The 18,141-nt window shown below is 36.7% G+C and overlaps 1 protein-coding gene and 1 pseudogene across 1 annotated transcript in view; both read right to left on the bottom strand.

Annotated features, from left to right (window-relative positions):
- Nucleotides 1-13,135, bottom strand: part of LOC107571268 (anthrax toxin receptor 1-like) — a 34,353-nt gene extending 21,218 nt beyond the window's left edge. Inside the window, exons 1-9 of the mRNA XM_016257584.1 lie at nucleotides 12,542-13,135; nucleotides 3,141-3,212; nucleotides 2,873-2,944; nucleotides 2,721-2,802; nucleotides 2,605-2,635; nucleotides 1,628-1,701; nucleotides 1,472-1,540; nucleotides 1,266-1,346; nucleotides 155-215 (exon numbers count right to left, since the gene is read on the bottom strand). Coding sequence (XP_016113070.1) covers nucleotides 155-215; nucleotides 1,266-1,346; nucleotides 1,472-1,540; nucleotides 1,628-1,701; nucleotides 2,605-2,635; nucleotides 2,721-2,802; nucleotides 2,873-2,944; nucleotides 3,141-3,212; nucleotides 12,542-12,687 — 688 coding nt within the window. The 5' untranslated portion in view covers nucleotides 12,688-13,135. The remainder of the gene's footprint in view (nucleotides 1-154; nucleotides 216-1,265; nucleotides 1,347-1,471; nucleotides 1,541-1,627; nucleotides 1,702-2,604; nucleotides 2,636-2,720; nucleotides 2,803-2,872; nucleotides 2,945-3,140; nucleotides 3,213-12,541) is intronic.
- Nucleotides 13,136-15,318: 2,183 nt separating this feature from the next.
- LOC107571259 (retinol-binding protein 3-like) overlaps nucleotides 15,319-18,141 on the bottom strand; it is an 11,662-nt pseudogene continuing 8,839 nt past the window's right edge.

Raw genomic sequence — 18,141 nt, 5'->3', positions numbered from 1 at the left:
ACACACACACACACTCACACACACACTCACACACTCACACACACTCACACACTCACACACACACACACACACTTCTAAAACATATATATATATATATATATGTGTGTGTGTGTGTGTGTGTGTGTGTGTGTGTGTGATTTATTTATTTTCATACCTCCTGCACATACGCTGGATGGCTCCGCTGCCAAGATCTCGATGCAAGATTTTTTGATTATCTAAAAACATAAAATATTTAATTAATTCTACACTGAAATTCAAACTACACTGAAAAAAAAATTGGTTTAGGATTTAGCAGTTTTCACTCAGAAATTGCTAGTAAATTTCACAAATAATTACAAAGAAACAGCAAGTAACACAATTAATTAAATGTTATTTGGAAGCAGACAACCTGGAATTTTCTTGTATAATAAAATAAGTTTTTTTTAAAGTAGAAAACTATTTTTACAAAATGCATTTATTTACTTATATGTATACTAATCAACTATTATTAAAGCCAAAGTGTGTCATTTCTGCATTGGTGCCAATGGTTTCATTGATCAGTCTTGACAAACGCAGCAAAATTATGAAATAAACAGTTCATATGGATTCATTTTACAATGACTTTATGACCAGTTTGGATCTTAAGTTTTGCTTATCTGGACTTTCAATGAGGGGATAGAAACCTCTCATTAAAATGATCTTAATATATGTCCCTGCAGCACAGAAGCAGTGTTGAGTCGCTGGGGGATATTTGTAGCAATAGCCAACAATACATTGTATGGGTCACAATTATACATTTTTCTTTTATGCCAAAAATCATTAGGATATTAAGTAAAGATCATGTTCCATGAAGATATTTTGTACATTTCCTAAATATATCAAAACTTAATGTTTGATTAGTAATATGCATTGCTAAGAACTTCATTTGAACAACTTTAAAGATGATTTTCTCAATATTTAGATTTTTTTGCACCCACAGATTCCAGATTTTCAAATATTGTGCTATCCTAACAAACCATACATCAATGGAAAGCTTATTTATTCAGCTTTCAGCTGATGCATGCATCTCAATTTGAAAAATTGACACTTAAGACTGGTTTTGTGCTCCAGGCTCACATTTGTGTATTAAAGATTAACCAAAGTCAACATGAGGGTCAGTAAATGATGAGAGAATTTCATTTTTCTACCACTGAAAAAATCCCACACTTCAGCTTAAAGTAAAGAACGTGCATCTTACAAAATGCATTTTTAATTAATCTTTCATAGAGCCAAACGCTTCAGTTTACCGAGTCAATCATTCCTCTCAGTGCCTGGAATCCTCCCAAGACCGGAAACACATGCTTACTGGTGTCCGCTATGGTAGCCAGCTAGAACAGGACAAACTGATGTTTATTTACAGCTCATCTGAGCATCCGATCTGTTTCTTCCATATAAAGTGCATTGTTTACATTCAATTACATTCTCTGGTTTAGTGCATACTTGTCATCAGTACCTGTGTTTCATTGAAGTCCTTAACGCCGACACAATACACGATTGCACCCAATGTCCGAGCTCGTGCTGCCTGACGAGACATCATGCAATCGTGATTAAAAACTGTCCGATTTAGATTTCTAAAAGTCTGCAAACTGAATGCTGAACATCATGTTACCTCCTGTTGAGCTGCTATCAGCTGATGTTCTTGAAGCTCACCGTCCGTCAGTGCAATTATGACACTTGCAGTTCCTACAAAGTGGAGGCAACATTAAACTGACTTGAGCTGAATAATGACACTGTCTTCTGTAGAGCTAGATTTTACACAGTTATTGAATCAATAATGATCTGACTTAAACGGACAGTTCACCCAAAATTGTATAAATTCTGTCATTTACACAAGTTGTTCCAAAACTATATTAGTTCCCTTCTTCTGTTAAACACAAAAGAAGACATTTTGAAGAATGTTGGTTGTCGGTAGCCATTGACTTTCATAGTATGGAAAAAAAATACTATGACGTTTTAGAATTTACATTTTTGGGTGAACTGTCGCTTCAAATTGAATAATGAAACTATTGCCTTTTTAGCAGAATTTATTGAAGACGTTTGCATCATTGATTCTGTTATGTTTCTGTTTATTACTGTGAAGCTGCTTTGAAACTAAATATCTGTAATATGTGCCCTGCAGCACAAAAGCAGTGTTGAGTCGCTGGGGGATATTTGTAGCAATAGCCAACAATACATTGTATGAGTCACAATTATACATTTCTCTTTTATGCCAAAAATCATTAGGATATTAAGTAAAGATCATGTTCCATGAAGTTATTTTGTAAATTTCCTACCGTAAATATATCAAAACTTATAATATGCATTGCTAAGAACTTCATTTGAACAACTTTAAAGATGATTTTCTCAATATTTAGATTTTTTTGCACCCTCAGATTCCAGATTTTCAAATAGTTGCATCTCAGCCAAATATGGTCCGATCCTAACAAACCATACATCAATGGAAAGATTATTTATTCCGCTTTCATGTGATGTATACATCTCAATTTCCAAAAATTGACCCTTATGACTGGTTTTGTGCTCCAGGGTCACATATATAAAGTGCTATCCAAATAAAGGTGACTTGACTCGTCATTAATGCAAACCTACCAAAGTTTTCCTGGTGTATTTGCTCATTTGCCTGTGAATAAATTTAGATAATATTGTTAAAATACATCAAAATAAGTACATTTGAATGATAAAGATATTTAATTTTAACATTTTACCTTTTCTAGACCAAGATGCATAAATGTATCTCCGCCTGGGATCTCTCGTCTGAGAGCATTAAGGCCTTTTCTTATGGTCTCCCTTTGAAACATGGAAACAAAAATGAGTAGAATGAAATAAACAACAAAAATTTGCAGCACTGGAAGAGCACCTGTTTTCCGTGAGTCTCATGATTGTGTTTCCTCTGGTTGAGAACACGATGAAGGACATTCGCAGCATTGGGCTGAGAGACGATGAAAAACAAACCAGAAATAGTTACAATTTTAAGAAATTTATAAAATGCTTTTGTAAAATCAACCATTACCTACTTCGGAAATCTTACGCAATTGCATAATGCCAACAAAAACATGGCATTTCCGTTGAGTCCTATTGTGTGGTACAGTGCGCTTGTTTGTTTTGCTCAAGAGATGCTTTAGTACCTGGTGAATTTCTCAGCCAAATGTTCAACAAATGTGTAGAGTTCGTGCCAGTGGTGTTTGACACTTCCTGACCTGAGGAGAAAGAGGTGAAACAATCAGTAAATGGGATGTTTCTGCTTTTAATGCATCAGATCAATACAACTGAGAATTCTTCCAATTAATTATCGATGCTTTCAACTTAGCAAAGCCATCTAGTTTTGTCTCCTATTGATTGGCGCAGCTGTAAACGCTTTAAAGGGTTAGTTCACCCAAAAATTACTCACCCCCGAGGCATCCTAGATGTATATGACTTTCTTCTTTCAGACGAATCCAGTCGGAGTTATATTAAAAATTGTCTTTGATCTTTCAAGCTGTTTAATGGCACTCAGCGGGTGGTGCATTGCTTCAGTCCAAAAGAAGTGAAATAAAAAGCGCCCATCCATAAAAAAAGTGTCTCACACGGCTCCGGGGGGTGAACAAAGGCCTCCTGTAGCGAATCCATGCGTTTTAGTAAGAAAAATATCCATATTCAAAACGTAATAATCACTTTAATCTATCTTGCGCTCACTGTTGTACATGGAAGCAGCTCTGGGCGGATGACGTATGAGTTCAGCGCTGCGCATGCGCCGCTCAGAAGTGACGAACGCGGAAGCACAGTGGAGAGATCAAAACAAAACTATGGTCACTTATTAAAAGCACAAAACGAGGATTTGTAAAGAAGAATGTTGGAGGATTTGGATATAAGCCAAGAGGAGACTGGGTTTCCTTTGCTAAAGTAAGGAAACTTTGCTTCTTTTGCTCCTGTTAACAAACGTTGGTTTTCACGAGACTCACCGGCGCATGCGCATCGCTGACCTCATACGTCATGCTCCCAGAGCTGCTTCTGTGTACAACAGTGAGCGCAAGCTAGATTGAAATGATTATTAAGTTTTGAATATGGATATTTTTCTTACAAAAACGCATCGATTCACTACAGGAGGCCTTTGTTCACCCCCCGGAGCCGTGTGAGACACTTTGTTTTATGGATGGGTGCTTTTTATTTCACTTCTTTTGGACTGAAGCAATGCAACACCCGCTGAGTGCCATTAAACAGCTTGAAAGATCAAAGACAATTTTTAATATAACTCCGACTGGATTCGTCTGAAAGAAGAAAGTCATATACACCTAGAATGCCTCGGGGGTGAGCAATTTATGGGCTAATTTTAATTTTTGGGTGAACTAACGCTTTAAGACAGTTCATTAGTTCTGGATGACAAATGGGAAATGAGCTAATTGAGTCTACTGATCTGTGATTGAGTCAGTTTGACTAATTGATGAAACATGCCGCAGAAATAGGCTTTGCGTTGTGTAAATCGCATTCCCTGGCTGATGTAAGATGTTTGGTCTGAAGTAACTGACTCGTTCTATGAAACCGGTGGCACTGGCAGTCTGACAAGGTGATTTTAAAGTACATTTCTGTAAGATTTCTGATGAAGTGAGTATGCATTGTGTCATACAGTTGATGGTAACAAGGTTGAACGTTTTTTTTAAATGGTAAAATTTTATTTACCAGCCTTGTGCTCAAGATTGTGAAATGTAACGTTCACTATACAAAGTCATGGTAATAGGGTTGACGCTACAATCATCCTCTACTGAAAAACATAACAAAATATAAGATAAAATTATACTTTTCCTTGGAAAGTTTAAGAAAGGGGAAAATATGAAGGTAATAGAGGTGAAACACAATGTAAAGAGTGTTTCGACAATACATTATATGAGTAGTTAAAATCTAAAAAGACATAGAAAGAAAAGAAATGAAAAGGAAAAAGTTTTTATTTGCATTGAATTTGTGGATCAAATGTGCATATTTGCTCTTATACAGAAATAAGTGCTAGCGATGGGGACAGACCAATAGGACATATTCATGAAGACAAAGGGGAGAAAATGACAAATAAAATTAGTTACTACATTTTTGCTGAAATAAAAAGAAAAAAACTTGCAACACAGCCGGTCAAAAGTTTGGAATAATTGCGATTTCTAAATGTTTTTGAAAGACCTCCCTATCGTGCACTAAGGCTGAATTTATTTGATTAAAAACACAGTAAAAACTGTAACATTGTGACTATTTAAAATAAATGTTTACTATTTTAATATATTGTAAAATGTTGCTTATATCTGCATTGGCGAAGCTGCATTTTCGGCATCATTACTCCAGTTTTCAGTGTCACATGACCTTTTAGAAACCATACTTTTTTAAAACAGAAATCAAAATAAATTAAATTTAAAACATTCAAATAGAAAACAGTTTCACGATATTACTGTTTATACTGTATTTTGGTCAAATAAATGCAGCCTTGTATCTTTCAATGCAACTTTTACCCTTCAAAAACATCAAAAGATTTAATTATTCCAATCTTTCGAATGGTAGTGTATATTAAAACATAGTAAAAGTTGACAATTTTTGCACATATTATGACCTATTTGACCCAACTCTCCTTGTTAGACAAGAAAAAAACAACTCAAATGAACTGATTTTTATTGTTTTTAATAAAATGACTAATCTTAAAAAAGCCATTTGTTTTCCTTCAGAGAAATGCTAAGCTAATGATTTTGTTTGATGAATGCTCTTGAAAAGCTCTTTCTGGAACGGCGTGGGAGGAAGATGTTTTTATAACACAGCCAACAAAAGACGGGTCAGCGCATAGCCAGCACGCTCTGAAACAGCAAAAAACAGACCATATAACACAGAGGTGAACGCTAGCGAGAATATGCAGGTCATGCTAAGGGCTCGCCGCAGTTTTCAACTTCAGATTTCTGAACATCACAATGAACGCTGTTTGTGTTGGAAGCAGGACTTTCTTGAGGTAACAGTAATCATGGGATTGGTGCCTAGCTTGCAGATTTCTCACCTGTGCAAACAGCGTTAGGAAAGGAAGTGGTCTATTCTCAAGTGAGATCCTTGATGAAATATGTTGCGGTGCCTTCCTTTGATCTAATTTGAATGGGTTATGCCAAACCATATAGAGCCAGCGAGATTTCAGCTCTGAAGATGATCCTAATTCACAGAGAAATGAATTACGGGCGATCGTCATCTATTAAATGACCCCCAAAACTCATGTTTTCTACTGTTACACGACTCTTCGTATATAATTGCACATATGTTAAGACACGTGAAAGTCATTGCGGTTTGATGCAACAAGAGCCAAGATGGGAAGACTCACTGGAGTAATATTTGGAAGAGGGATAATTAGAAGAGTGTGTTGCTCTTGCATCTGCTCTGAGATCAGCCTTCCCTCGAGATCGAATCTTGAACTGACTTTTCATATCTGCGTTTCTGCCAGAACCAGAAACCAAAACACAGCTCACAAAAAGCTTCTCCTTGCTGTCGAGTGCAGTTACCTGTCGGCGTTTCAGATTAAAGAGGTTTGTGAAGCAGTAATAATAATGTTTAAAGAGGACCAGAGGAGACCTGCAAACGTGACTCGGTTTAGGTTTATGTAAAGTCAGCATTAGCTCCGCTTCTTCCTGCTTTGTAATGCCTGAGACTTGGTAAGAATATTATGGTGACAATTCCCTGACACTGCTGTTTTAATGGCTCCTCCGGGTCCTCCAACATCTTCTAGGCCTACTGCAGTTTAACAGAACAAGTCTGGATGGTCTCCTCAGTGTTTATAAACAGCCTAAACAAGCATTTTGCAACAGTACACATAACATATTCAAATAAATAGGTGTGGTGAGGTTTTTTGTGACACTCCTAGACTCTGTACACTCTTAAGAATAAAGGCGCTTCACAGTGATGCCACAGAAGAACCCAATACTATGCTAAGACATCACTTTTACTGTAGTTCACGATTTGTAACATTTACATCACATAACCAGCTCCATATATCTGGCTTTTCTTATGTGGTAAACTTGCTCAGTAGCGCACCCGGTACATCACTGCACTAGTGATGTGACCCGCTCTCGAACGAGTGCTGTCAAACACGAGTCATGATAAAAGAGCTCAAAGACTTGTAGAAGCATAATACAATGATATGGTTACTTGTGTTTTTATCCCACATTTGCTTTTGTTAACACTATCGGTTATTTTAGTGTGCAATAGAGTATTAACCCTAATTGGCGCCACTCACCATATATTTATTTTCTGAACTTTCTGTGATACGTACAACAACCAACGTGATAAAATGTTTCCAGATTCACATTCATCTGCTTTGGATACAACTAAATGTGCTTTTGGCATTTTAACTTTAAAAGTGTCACAAAACGTGCAAGAAGCAATTTAATATCATTTTGTCTTACTGTTAAACAAAATAAAGACAAAATACTACCTTTTGCATCTGTGTGTATAGGTGTAAAGTATGTGTATTTGTTAAAAAGCAGAAAACATCATTGCAGGGGGTAAGTCAAGATGGCATCACCATAAAGAAAGAAAGAAAATAAATGCATTTACTGTATTTTGTTGATGTTTTCAGAAAAATGGCTATACAGAAGAATTATTCAAACATGCTATACTATATATTACTCTACAGAAGCACTCACTGCCTGTCAATCATTTAAAGTCCCCATGAATCAAAATTAAAGTTTTGTGGGTGTTAGTATCAATATGTTAGTCTTAAGGTTATCTATAAGGCAGTGTGCTCCAAAACAGTGACAAAATTCACATTTAGAAGATATAAGCATTCGAAGCTTACAGTTCGTAACTTCCGCCAAAACGGCTCAACGATTTTTTTGACGTCACATCGTACTTCAGCTTCTCATCAAACTTTCTGTCCAATCAAACATTCTCTAGAATCCGAAGCCCGGCCCCCTAGACTATAAAATAGACGCTTGTCCACAGAATGAGTATTTTCTGTGCAGTGAATGGCACGTAGTGCACTATATAGGGGACATTGAGGAGAAAAATAAGTCTGGTTTGGCGCTGTGTCCCGCTAACCACCTCACCGCACACACACTCTGCTCCGGTCCAGAGACACGATAGCACGGAGCGGATCACACGCGCGAGTCGCCGCAGACCACTAAATGTATCGGAGCTATTTGAATTCTACACAGAATGCTATATTTTACAGCAATATGGATGAGATTGTGGCTGGCATAACGGAGCTCAACGGCTCTGAGCGGCTCTAGCCCAAGCTGTGATATAAACGAACGCTATTGGCTATTTTAAAAAGGGGCGGGCTGCTTGATATGTCCCGCCCTGTCTTCCTGTTTCAGTTAACATGACGTCAACACAGAGTAACGCTGCGTGTTTCTAAGCGTTTCAGGGGACCTTTAACTCATACATGTTTGCAGACTTTGGGTTGACTGACGTGATTTGGGAAAAAAGAGGTGTATTTGAAAGAACGGGAGTGGGTCTAATTCACTGGCCAAGTATAGTTAGCAAACAGCTGGGGCTGGTTGTTGGAGTGGTATTTAAAAGCCAAAGCTTCTTCTAGTTTTTTTACAATAAATCTCAGAAGCTCTGAAAATGGTAGTGTGTCAAGAAAAAAAAAACTCATAGAAATTTGGTTAATGCATCAAGTTCTGTGATGCACACCCGTTCAACTGAAAAACCTTTCAGTTTCTAACCTTTCTAACCTTTTTTTAAATCTGAGCTTACGATTCTGAATGTCTCGATTTTAGTCTTTGAGTTTTCTGTGCTGCTCTGAGAACACTGCATATCCTGAGAATACTTTTTACGCCCTGAGTAAACTTCACAGCAGTTTCTGGTCTGCATCCAGAAAGGAGATTTGTGGTGTGTGATAACATTTAACTAGGAATGCATGTCTCCTAAAACTGTTCCAGGAGGTTAGGTAAAGCTGAATTTGGGTGTATTAGGGGAGAAACTCGACATGGCTCTCAGAGAAGGGCTTGACATTTATGAATCATTGGTACACTACGGCTGTTATTCTGGCTGTTTTAAAACAGATGACTCAACGCCTGGGTTATCTTAAGCTAAACAACAGTTAGTGGAACCAAAACTATGATTAACACAGTGATGTTTCAAAACAATCATAAAGATGAAGTAAATCAGACCGCAATATGTGTCCAGACATTGTTTATGACCAATCCCAAGAGTCAGGTGGTCAGAGGGATGCAGAGCGACAGCTTAAAATGCATTGGCTAAAAACTAAAATTACAAGGTCTTTGACAAGGTCTTCAATGGGATCCAATGTTATGTTATTTTGCCCTTTATTGCCTTTCCTTCATTTATGCATTTGGCAGATGCTTTTATCTCAAGTGACTTGCATTGCATTTCAAGTGTAGATCTGATTCAATTCAATTTAATTGATTAAATTCAAGCATTCACTGGGAATCAAATCCATGACCTTGGTGTTGCTAATGCAATACTCTGCTCTTACAGAAATGCATTATATGGACAAGACGTTTGTCAAAACATTGTTTGTGTTTCACAGAAGAAAGTAAGTCAGGTTTGGAATGACATGAGGGTGAGTAAATGATGAGCAAATTTTCATTTTTGGGTAAGTTCTCTTTTTAAAGAACCTCAAAAACGGCACCGGCAAAAATCACCAGAGTTGTACAGTGCAAATAGCACACTAAGCATTCCCACGGACAGTTTCTTTGTTTTATTCCACTTGTTAAACAGCAGGCCATGAACTGGTAGACTGGTTCTGAATCACTACCCAAGGCCGTGACTTCCCAGAAAGCCTTTGGGACACATTAAAGCAGAAGTGGAAGCAATGATGCCAGGCTTGAAGGACAATCTTGAGGTCAATTTACGAAATCATTTCTAAAAATCTGGCCCTTTTTTAGCCCCACATTTTCTTTTTATATAACCAATATTCCACTGATATGCTGGGACTTTCCACAACGATATGCAGCAAATTTACTTTTAGGAAAGAGGATATTTAATTCTAACCTTCTGGTCAGTCTGTTTGTGTTGGTCAGTGGTAATTGTCTTAGATTACAATATTTTTAAAGGTTAAAGATGTTCAAACTTTACTTCCCTAGTGCTTTCAAGGACTTGATTTTTTCTAAAATCTCATTGTGAGGTTGTGATGAGATGAACAGATAAACATGCCAACAAATCCACGAAAAGCCCCTTCTTATCAGTCGAATAATGGTGCACCACTCTTGTGCAATACAGCTGTTGTTTGTGATGCTTCAATACTTCAACTTCAGCTTATTTGGTGATAAACAGATACAGAAAAAATGACACTCTGCCCTCTGCACGCAACGGCACGGTGATTAAAAACACTGAATAATGCATGCAGGAAATTACTTAAATTGTTGAAGCTGAAGGCTTGTAATGTTCTGAAAAGGCTGCAGATGTTTCACTAAATGTCAGTTTTTCCAAAGTCTGTAAAGCAAAAAAGGGGGGTGCTTGTGTTGGCTATGTCTTCTGCCATCACATTACGAGAAAAACTGGGTGGAAAAGGACCTCGCATGAATTGTATAGTTTTACTCAGCTGATCAGTTCCAGAGCACGTTGCATGACACATGAAAATCAAAGCACACAGGATTTATGGTGCATTTGATTGTTTCTAATGTTTTCACTGCTAATTTTATCCAGTATGGTCTAAAATATTGATTCTCTTTATGACAGCTGCACACGCTGAACTTCTGACACATGCTCAAACAATATCACCTTTCATCAAAGGGCCTTGAACTATGTGTTCATAGATCAAGCAATAAGCCCATCTAAACAAATAAATACGAGACACCTTTTCTCATGAGACCAATGCCGTTACAGATAACCCACACATTACCATGAGTCTCGTGAGACTAACAGCATATTTGATAGTAAAGACAAACTAGGCAGTTTTGCTCAACTCACATTTTGCTCAAGTCATAATTTTCACCTGTTTCGACTTAGATCTTAATCTTAATAATCGAAATAGGAGAAAATTGTGACTTGAATTGTTTCTTTAAATTTCTTGGTTGTACATGTTATTTTAACTGTCACCGTCCCACCTGTGGGATGCTTGGCGCTCTTTTTTTGTTGTTGTCCTTTTTCTCTATCAAATCTTTTAGTAATCATCATAATTTATATATTATTTGAAAGTTTAGAAGCCCAAGATTCATCCTGTGAAAACCATTTTGAAATCGGACATTGCGTTACCATGGAAATGGTACTTTAAAATCTTTTGGTGGTCTCCTCCCCCTTAGTGGGCGGTGTCATATTACAAAATTAATTACGGTCTTTTAGAATCAAACCTTTTTATAATCTTGACAAAAAACATATCATTGGAAAGGTCTGAGTCTCAGGATTCCATATATGGTGGTAAAACAATTCAATGGAGTTTGGATGGCACCCGGTGGCTGTTTGTGGTATGACGCCCTAAATAAAATCTCACAGGAACCTCAATTGTTTTCATATAAACTTCAAATTTGGAACATAACTTATTTAGACATCAGGCTTTATGCAAACCTGTTATGTAAAATATTTATTATATATAAAATAAAATTAATATAGTGCATTTTATTTACAGTAAATGTAAACTTTTTGATACTTAAATTGTTTTGAAAAATTGATTTGTGATTTTCTTCTTTAAAAAGAGACCAACCTTAGGTCTGTATTCAAAAGTGCTCATAAATTACAACAATTTAAGTTTGGATAGTGCACTTTCATGCCTATTTAAAAAAATGTGGGGGGGGGGCAGTTAAGGGGTTAAACTGACTTAAATCAAGTTCATATTACTCGTAAAAAAAGTTGTAATTCCTCAATTAATTTAGATGAGTTAATGTAAAAACACAAGTTGCCTTTACTTACTGACCCTATCATTTTAAATAAATGTGTAATTAGACTAAACATCCAGTAAATAATCTTCCCAGTCAAATCGTGGGAAAGGATGTTGCTTTTCCGGGTCTGTTTAACAATGGTAAAGGATAAGCAGCAAGAAAAGAGAACCACAGAGGAATGAAGTTGTGACCATCTGAAGTGCTTATTCAGCAAACTTCACATGTACCACCCCTCTTCTCATCATTACACACAGACAGAGCACAAAACAACAAGTTTGCACAATAAAAATAAACTGGATGACTTCTGTTAAACAGTCATTGGTAGTGTATGTGTTGTCTGGTATACACTGCATTGTTCTTGAACTCTAATTGAACCCAGCCAAGTGATACCAAACAATGCACATCTGGTGAATGTCTATTTTGGTGATGCGGAATGTGAGAAATTTTGGGAAAAGACGGAGGATGTGAATGGAAATGTACTGGCCTACTTTATCCAGGCAGTATCTCTCAGTGTGGAAAACATCAGGCCGACAGACTGCAAAAGCTTAACATCCCTAACATTTGCACTTCATACAGATCAAGTTGCCTTTGTATGTGATTGATAGGTTTATGTTGCATACCAGAACGTTTACCAGCTGTTAGAGCACTAAGATTAAAGATATAACTCACAGACTGACTTTCTTTTATGTTCAGAGAAAAAGAGAGACTGGATTCTTTGTTCAAACAACTGTGCGCAAAACGATTGAATTGTAACAGTTACTTACTTGTCAAGGACAAAATACAAGTCAAAGGCGCCCTGACATGATCTCTCCTCCTCCACATCTTCTTGCGCTCTCGCAGATGGAAGCGTGAACAACAAAAGTCCCAAGAAAAGTACGCCAAGACACAATTTCACTACTGAACTCGTCATCGTTTCTTACTGCAAAAACATCAATCCTCAAGAAAGCCGACGGCCATTCACATTATCCCCTAAAAAGAGCCTTTGCTGAGGATGCACACAAAGAAGAGGAGTTTTGCGGATGTTGACGCAGTCCTTACTCACATCAGTCTGAAACCTGTAACTCCAAACTTGAGATAAGATGAAAACGAGCTATTCCCAAAATGTACTGCACAGAAAGCCGACGTCCAGGAAAACACCACAAAGAACGACTTCCAAAGTGTCTGTTTAGTTTTCTTTATATAAAACACTAGCCGGTTTGTTGTTTTGGGGGATTTTGAAGAACTGTTGCTGCACTAAATCCACGTGTTAAAAGGCCAGATGTATTTTGTTCAAGCGCTTGATATTTGATGTTAATGTGCAAAGCAAAGACGGAGTCGTCTGAGAAAAGAGCCCAGGCTCAGAGTTGGCAGAAGAGGAGCTGGTGTCATATTTCTACCCTTGTAGAAAAAAAAAGAATTGGGTCAGTTTCTACTCCTGCTCCTCGAAGGTTTCCTCCCTTCCTCTGGATATATGCTAAACATATGGGTTTTGCGACGTTTTTTGTGCTTGTCTGCTAGCGTTGAGGAAGTAAATTTAAAACTAGAATAGAAAAAGATTTATTTTTATGCATTTTAGAATGTTTAGTTTATATATATTTAGTTTATATATCAGTTATATAATATATATATATATATATATATATATATATATACAGACTATATATTGAGGTTAAATATATGTTTGTTTCTTACTCTTATTCCATTTTGCAGTAGCCTATATCAGGTGTTGGGTTAAGATTGATTAATTAATTAATTAATTACATTTACATTTAATCATTTAGCAGACACTTTTATCCAAAGCAACTTACAAATGAGGTCAATAGAAGCAGTCAAAACTAACAAAAGAGCAATGATATGCAAGTGCTATGACAAGTCTCGGTCAGCCTAACGCATTAGCCTACAGGTAGCAAGATTTATATATATATATATATATATATATATATATATATATATATATATATATATATATATATATATATATATATATATATATATATATATATATATATATATATATATATATATATATATATATATATATATATATATATATATATATATATATATATATATATATATATATATATATATATATATATATATATATATATATATATATATATATATATATATATATATATATATATATATATATATATATATATATATATATATATATATATATATATATATATATATATATATATATATATATATATATATATATATATATATATATATATATATATATATATATATATATATATATATATATACACACACACACACATACAAAGAAAACAAGTAGATAGAATAGAAAAAGAATATAGAAAGCTAGCTTTAGAGTTTTTTTTAAGAAAAAAAAATAATTAATTATTGTTATTTATTTTCTCTTTTTCTTATGTGTACTATTTCAGTTAGGTCATTTCAGCAGTTTACATCGTTACACCAGTAGTTGGCGTTAGTGAGCATTTTTCTTGTGTGCTGTGAGTGAGTCATATTGAATCAATCATATTGAACTGATTCTTTTAAAATGGTCACGACTCTATAGTCATAAGCTTTTGGCAAATTCAAGAAACCCCACGTTAATTTATTTGAACTTTTATCAAGTTATAAAAACAACAGAAATAAATTAAGCATTTCAACAATGTCTGTACATATATATATATATATATTAGAGCCCGACCGAAATGGGTTTTTGGGGGACTGATACCGATATTAGGGAGTAAAAAAATGCCGATACCGATATATCGGCCGATATTCTTTGTTTATATTATAGTACAGTACCAATCAAAAGTTTGGACACTTTCCCATTCGTGTCTCCAAACTTTTGACTGGTACTACTGTATATATAGAATACCGTATATACATAAACAGAATATATACTTTATACATAAACACATTTTTTGCAATGATCACTCAAATGTGGTGATCAAACATTCATAATGACGTGACAAAGATACGCCGAGATACACGGGGGTGGTCTCATTCGAAAGGGGGCAAGACGTACACTCGATTTGGTGTTCGAGAGGGTTCCTCGAGCTGAAGGGATCCCCCGAATTTGGTGCAGATTCGCAGCGCCGCTACGGAGATATGGCCATTCAAAGTCTCAATAGTATTTCATACACTTAAGCTTTCAAGCGTTTCATCCAGATCGCCTGTAGCAAACAATGGAGCATGCTCTGCTGGACAAACTATGTAATTACACCATTTACAAGCATTTTATCTGCGTTTTATGCTATGTAAAAAAAATCTGTTGTCAACAGGTGCTGCATAATTGTAATGTTAGTATGGCAGTGGATGTGCTTGACTGCTTACTTTGGCCAACTGATAAAGAATATGTGCTGCCATCTTCTGGTTCTTTGCTGCTTATTTCTGAAAGAAAAGGTGTAGTAAACACATGTATAAAAATAATAGTTTTGTAATGACCTCAAGTGAGCAAAAATTGGATTTTTGACTTACCAAATATGAAGATTGTTTTTGTTGTGTGGGTGAGTGTGTTTATGTTGTAACTGTGATTTTTGTTGAGATTGCAAACGGATAAATAGAGGTAAATAATCTGATCAAAATAATCTGGAAAAATCACAAGAGGCTTTCAGAGACATAAGTATGTCTGGAATTGGTTTATGTTTGTTAAACCCGTTTTACCTCAGTTGTAAGGAATTTTTGATTTAATCTTTAAAACACATTACAATTAGAACAGTTTCCATGTGGTTTTTATTACGTTTTAACATTTGGTTTCAATATAACTCCGAAGTCGCAATTTTCCCCAGTTATACTGAAAAAGATTCAAGTTCAAGACTAATTTTCAGTTTGTTAATATGCATGTGCATAGGTGTTTAAAACGCAAGCATAAACACATTTTAATCTGCACAAAGGAAACTAGTTCACAAAGAACCGAACACGTTTAGAACAGGCCTAAACTGAATATCACTTTAAGAACATTGACTGCATTCTCCTCCACCAAGTGTGCTTAAAAGAATGCATGCTTTGGGTTAGAAATAATACAGAAACAAAGAAAAGGAATAGAAAAAGGTACTTTCTAAACATTACCTTAAAGATCTACACAGATCATGACAGCATCTTCACAACATGCCATCCTTCTAAATAACTAATTTGCAATATCATTTGGCTTCCATACCAGGCCCAGGAGAACAACTTATTGTTGGCCAGAAAAATGCTTATTGAGGATGCCCTTTGCTGTGTCGAGGGCGGCATCAGCGGGCACTGGAATGTGAGGGGCAATGCCAGCACCCTCCCATGAAGGGCCCTGAGCAGTGTCTGAATGGCTGATTGGAATAGATAGAAAGATGTCACTTTCGCCAACACTGAAGGTCTCTGGGGGGTGACAACCTCCATGGGTTGTTTCACCGATAATCATTGCACGTCCCAGCTTCTTCATGATAAAAACAAACTCCTCAGCAGCACCAGCGGTCGCACCACTGGTGAGGATTATCACGCTCTTTTAGCTGCCGTATCTCCTGCCTATAACGAGTAGAAATGCACAGTTAATTTTGCAGTATTATGCAGTGGTGGCGAAATTTTCACTAGTAAGTCAAATCTTTTGCTGTAGTGTGTCAGTAAGAAATATCAGTTTACATTTCCAAACATTCATTTTGCCATTAATTGTAATAATGCAGTGAGATATATGTTTGTGCTGCACACAGAGCTCTGCTCTGATCATCATCAGTCTGTCTGGAGTCACATGAAGAAACAGAACAAACTGAGACAGACTCAATCCAGAAGAACTGACGCTTCACGAAACAAAGGATGCTCACACCAAATGTTGATTTCATTCAGTTCAGTCTCAGTTTGTTCTGTTTCTTCATGTGACTCCAGACAGACTGATGATGATCAGAGCAGAGCTCTGTGTGCAGCACAAACATAAATCTCACTGGATTTTTACAATTAATGGCAAAATGAATGTTTGGAAATGTAAACTGATATTTCCTACTGACACACTACAGCAAAAGATAAATAGAAATAAAGAGAAATAACTGACTTAAAACCATTCTTTAGCTGCTGAAAATACTAGTGTTCTAATAATTTTGGCCACCAAATATATGACATACAAGATAGGACACTGCACTTTTTGGGTATAGATCAAACAATCTAAAGTAAAATGATAAACATATAAACACAAATAGTAAAACTTGTCATTTTAGTAATGTACCTGTAAGTTGTGTAAGGGTCAGAAGATCTCTTGTGGTATTGGAGGGTCTGTCGTACACGTGGTCTAGCACAATCTGCTTGTCACCGTCAAAGAAGTATGAGCAAAAGCCAGCAATGGAGGAGGTGGACCCACCAACGTTGTTCCTTAAAATATGAATGGTCATATCACATTATGGACTAAAACGTCTGGAATTTGTACATATTAGAGCGCCATATCCAATAGAATAATCACCTCAAATCAATGATCAGCGCGCCAGTGTCAACCACTTTATTCCAGACGTGCTCCGCAATGATCTTAGCAACATGTTCAAAGTCTCCAAACATGTCAAAGCGAAGGTAACCAATGTTGTTTTCAAATACATCAGTGTGGAATGAAACTTTGATGAGCTCAATGAACATCTCAGGCGTGGGATTCTGGAATTTAGAGGACAGCTTCATTCATAATTTTGCTTCAACAACCAATGTATTGTTATATCTAATATTTTATGCCTAAGACTTACCTTTGGAGGAAGTGCGGGGATATTGCTGGTGGCCTTCAGACACTTGTCTCCTGACAGTTTTAGGAGGTCAGCAGAGAGCTTTGCTTCCAGTTCTTCCTTTGTGGAGATCAGGTTGTATTCTCCACTAGCCGCAACAGCTCCCAGCTTCTCAGCAACATCGTCCCCGATGCTCGGAAATGCATAGTTGTCTGCAACCAGTGTGGCTGCCCCCTGAACCAACCCTGCAGCACGGAGTTTAATGATTGCAATTGCAGCATCAAGGGCATCTTCTGCAGTAACTTCAACATCTGGTGCCACTCCATTGACTTCCCAGCTCTTGCCAGTGATGGGGTTCATAGACTTAGCAACTGGCACAGTCACATAGAAGTCAGTGTCACCTACCTTGATTTTGTTGATTTTTATACTTCCCCCAGCTGTGTTCTCCCCAACAATGGTGGCCCTTTTAAGGTTTTTAAGGCAATATGCAACATCTTCTGCAATCCCAAGAGTATTCTTGCTTGTCAGAATGATCAAGGGTTTGGAGGTGCCATACCTTTTTCCCAGTAGGGTCGGCATGGACCACAGCTCTATGGTGATATCGGAGGTGCGATCATACACAGAATCAATGTGGATAAGAGGCTCAGGATCGGTGTAGTAGGACACGATGTATGGGATTCCAGACAGCTCACCAGTGACTGCACTGCGGAAGTCAAGAATCATGGCAGATGTTGGGA

This window comes from Sinocyclocheilus grahami, unplaced genomic scaffold (genome assembly GCF_001515645.1).
Source record: "Sinocyclocheilus grahami isolate Dianchi unplaced genomic scaffold, SAMN03320097.WGS_v1.1 scaffold1573.1, whole genome shotgun sequence".
In the NCBI taxonomy this organism is placed as follows: Eukaryota; Metazoa; Chordata; class Actinopteri; order Cypriniformes; family Cyprinidae; genus Sinocyclocheilus; species Sinocyclocheilus grahami.
Note: the sequence above shows the minus strand (reverse complement) of the source record. Positions and strands in the feature narration are given on the sequence as shown.